General features: G+C 37.1%; 1 protein-coding gene across 1 annotated transcript in view; it reads right to left on the reverse strand.

Annotated features, from left to right (window-relative positions):
• The window catches only part of ano1a (anoctamin 1, calcium activated chloride channel a), a 36,564-nt gene that overhangs the window by 30,517 nt on the left and 2,031 nt on the right, over positions 1-4,016 (reverse strand). Inside the window, exons 2-3 of the mRNA XM_016536838.1 lie at positions 3,167-3,531; positions 2,549-2,561 (exon numbers count right to left, since the gene is read on the reverse strand). Coding sequence (XP_016392324.1) covers positions 2,549-2,561; positions 3,167-3,531 — 378 coding nt within the window. The remainder of the gene's footprint in view (positions 1-2,548; positions 2,562-3,166; positions 3,532-4,016) is intronic.

Here is a 4,016-nt window from a genome sequence, read left to right on the forward strand (position 1 = left end):
CCGGTCATGCATTAAAAAAAAAAAACCCGTCATGTACCGTGAAACCGGTATAATATCGAAAAATACCGTGATATAAATTTTTGGTCATACCACCCAGCACTAAAGTGAACCCAAAGTATTTATTTTCAGGAAGCAATTCTCCGTACTGAGAGCTGCAAATCTTAGTCCTTTCGACTAATTAGGGCCCGAGCACCGATGGTGTGAGGACCCTATTGGAATTGCTCCGTTTCTTATTAGGGCCCAAGCCGGTAAGGCGCAGGCCCTATTGTTTTTCTAAGGATTATTATTATTATTACAATGCTCAATCTGGCGCAAACTTCACACGTTTTATGAGAGTCCTGGCCTGAACACATCTAAAAGCCAATATTCAGTTATAATTATAGCGCCGCCTGCTGGCAAAAGGAAATTACTTGTTTCACAGTAACTTAAACATGCAATGTCTGATCTGCCCTAAACTTCCAATGTTTGATAAGAGTCCTGGCCTGAAAACATGTACATGCCAATATTCAGTTATAATCATAGCGCCACCTACTGGCAACAGGAAATTACTTGTTTTACACTAACTTAAACATACAATGTCCGATCTGCCCCAAACTTCACGTTTGATAAAGAGTCCTGGCCAGAACACATCTTAAAGCCAATATTCAAAAATAATCATAGCGCCACCTGCTGGCAACTGGAATTGACTTTGTTTACACTAACTTAAACATGCAATGTCCAATCTGCAGCAAACATCACATGTTTAGTAACAATCCTGGCCTGAAGACATCTACACATCAATATTCAGTAATAATTATAGCGCCACCTGCTGGCAACAGGAAATGACTTTGTTTGCACTAACTCAAACATACCATGTTCAATCTGCACCAGACTTCACATGTTTGATAAAAGTCTTGGCCTGAAGACATCTATATGCCAACGTCCAGTTATAATCATAGCGCCACCAGCTGGCAGCAGGAAGTTTGGCGCATATAAATGACTTTGACATATTCCTCTTATATTTACCACTTTAAATGCATATTGCCCACTCTTTGCTCTTTTCCAAAAGCCACCGGGTGGCGGTGAGCCCGGGTGCGAGGGCCCTTTCATCGCTGCTTGCAGCTATAATACTTCAGTTTATTATCCTCTGCACGATAAACACTTCACTTTGTTGATGATTAGTCCACTAAGACCTCTTCACCTAATTCTGGCTGAGCTGTCTATGAGAACATCCAGCGTAGTGGAGAAAGTGAAATCCCTGTAATCTGCGAACATCAAAGCATATGACATGGGTTTATAGAAGTTAAGCTTGAAAGACAAGCCGCTAATCATAATAAAACTGCAAATTAGCAGCATTACACAGTTAAGTAAGTGTGAACTTGTTTTATGATTGCCAACAATCAAATGAATTCATTCTTACAATTAGCAATTATAGCGTTGGCGGGACTGGGGAACAATTTAGAGAAATAATTTCATGTATCCTAAGGGTGACAACTCTTTAATGTCAATAATATGTAATAAACTGCTTTACCATTTCTACAAGCCGACTTAGTGTTTCCACGGTCTTCTCCCAAAATAAACTTAAAATATAATAAAAAATGAGAAAAATATTATCACTGGGAAACATCACTGAGAAGATACCTGCTGACAAATAACATTATTAGTGTAGTCCTCCACACCACTGAAGTGTTTCAAAACTGGGTCAACAACAGGGAATGATTTTGCTGCTGTATAAGTGAATCACTTAACCCTGAATTCATTTAAAAAGCTAGAGAGGTTAAGACAAATAATGGTCATAATACACAAAGGAATTTAGGATCAAAGTAATGTATCAGCCTCAAACATATTGCCATTTCAGCGGTCTGGTCTTTGAATTTAATTTTCATGAGGACGATAGTCTCACGCATCCAGACTGTTAAAAGTCTACATGAAGTTTGGTCCAATGCTTGGCTAACAAGCCAATTTATCAGTCGTAAGTTTCATTGCTAGAGTTGATGTGCATGGTTGCGTCTCTCAGTGGGTGGACGGTATCATTCGCAGTGGCAGAACTCCAGCTAAAATTATAGCCTTGGTGACAGAAACTTACAAAAAGGCACATCACAGTAGGCTCTTTCACACATAATATTTTCTGGTAAATTACTGATGAATTACTGTTAGAGTTCATGTATGAACAGGGCCTTTTGAGAAATACCAGGATTAGAAGTTGTAAAAATTACTACTACATTTATGCATTTAGCTGGCACTTTTATCCAAAGTGACTTACAATAGAGGAACATAAACAATTCATCACAGAGCAAGCAATGCACATAGTATACACTGGGAGAATTATTTCACAGCTAGATTGGGAAACAAGCAGAGAAGTAAAATCTTTTAAGTCGTTTATGCGAAATGCATAAACGTAAATGAAATGTCGTCTTATTCACCAGTAAAGAAAATTCAGCAATTTTAATGGTAATTTACCAGGTTTAATGTGTGAAATCGGCTAATGTCCCCTAGTTTTTGAAATATACCCCATGGTTCAAAAACGTAAAAATCAGTCTATTTCCAGTTTTCTAATTCAATCACAGACTTGTCTGGTCACACTAAAAAAAAAAAGGTTTAAAATCAGAATTTTTATGGCTTTAAAGAGCTCAAGCATTTAAAGCAGCAGATGACAGAACTGCAGGGGTTGGTGTGTACAGTAATATAGTTATTGTTATAGTTATCATTACAGTTTTTGTTAGTTATCTTTATAGTTATGGTTCTTGGTTTTAACTTTTAGATATACAAAGATGGTGTACTCATATTATTTATGAATGGAAAAAATGCAACGTGCAATATGGCGGAATAATACCCACCTTTTAAATAAAAGAACCATAGGATGTGCGTTTAGGACATGCGCATAGGACAGCACATATGCATTGGCTAGTCCAGCCTGAAATAAAAGCTTTTTAAAACTCTATTTAAGCAGTAGAAACAACATTTATAGGATAGTTAATGTCAGGTTTAATGTCAGATTATGTCATTCAAATGTGAGTGTGTCAAGCAGCTTTTGAGAATTTAGGATTTCCCCATTCAAATAAGTAGGACTTGGTCTTGGATGCCCTAAATAACTGCCTGTAAGCATTGTAAAAAATTAAATAAAATAAAAAAATGCAAATACTGAAAAATTACTTATTTATTTTGTGTCAAATTAGATTATGAATGCCAGATTTTAATGAACCCCACTGTAAATGAAAACACAGTGGGACTCACCCCTTCCTCTTTCTCCATCTCAAGGCCCATTTCTCGCAGGTTCTCTTCAAACTCCTCCCTGCGGAGGCGCTGGTCGTCCTCATGGTAATCCAGCCTCTGCTCCTGTGCTGCGAGTTCGGGGTCCTCATGAGCAGGTGGGTTTTTCTGTTCACGTCTGAATCCGCAGCACAAGCAGGACTTGGACGACTGTTTGTGGGTGCTCTGGGGTTTCTGGACATGGTAGGTGAGGACATAATCTATCCGCCTTAAGCCATCCTGGAAGTATGGCGACAGTTTTGCGTCCTTTGGACTCTCGTTTACCTGCTGAGCTTTCCGGAGCTAGGAAAAAAAAAAACAGTTTATAAAAGGATATTATATGCATCTGTATAGATTTATAAGAGACTAATTTGCATTAGTAGATTATATTACATGATTTGAAGTAAATATCTTTTGACATTTTATTCAAAATAAATAAAGAGATAAAAATCATATAGACGGAAGTGATAACAGGATCTGAAAATGACTTTGCAATAACAAAATGTGACCCTTGACCACAAAACCAGTCTTAAGTCGCTGGGGTATATTTTTAGCAATAGCCAAAAACACATTGTATGGGTCAAAATTATCGATTTTTCTTTTATGCCAAAAATCATTATGATATTAAGTAACGATCATGTTCCATGAAGATATTTTGTAAATTTCCTACCGTAAATATATCAAAACTTAATTTTTGATTAGTAATATGCATAGCTAAGGACTTCATTTGGAAAACTTTAAAGGTGATATTCTCAATATTTAGATTTTTTTTGCACCCTCAGATTCCA

The sequence above is a fragment of the Sinocyclocheilus rhinocerous genome, unplaced genomic scaffold, assembly GCF_001515625.1.
Source record: "Sinocyclocheilus rhinocerous isolate Xijiao unplaced genomic scaffold, SAMN03320098_v1.1 scaffold35, whole genome shotgun sequence".
In the NCBI taxonomy this organism is placed as follows: domain Eukaryota; kingdom Metazoa; phylum Chordata; class Actinopteri; order Cypriniformes; family Cyprinidae; genus Sinocyclocheilus; species Sinocyclocheilus rhinocerous.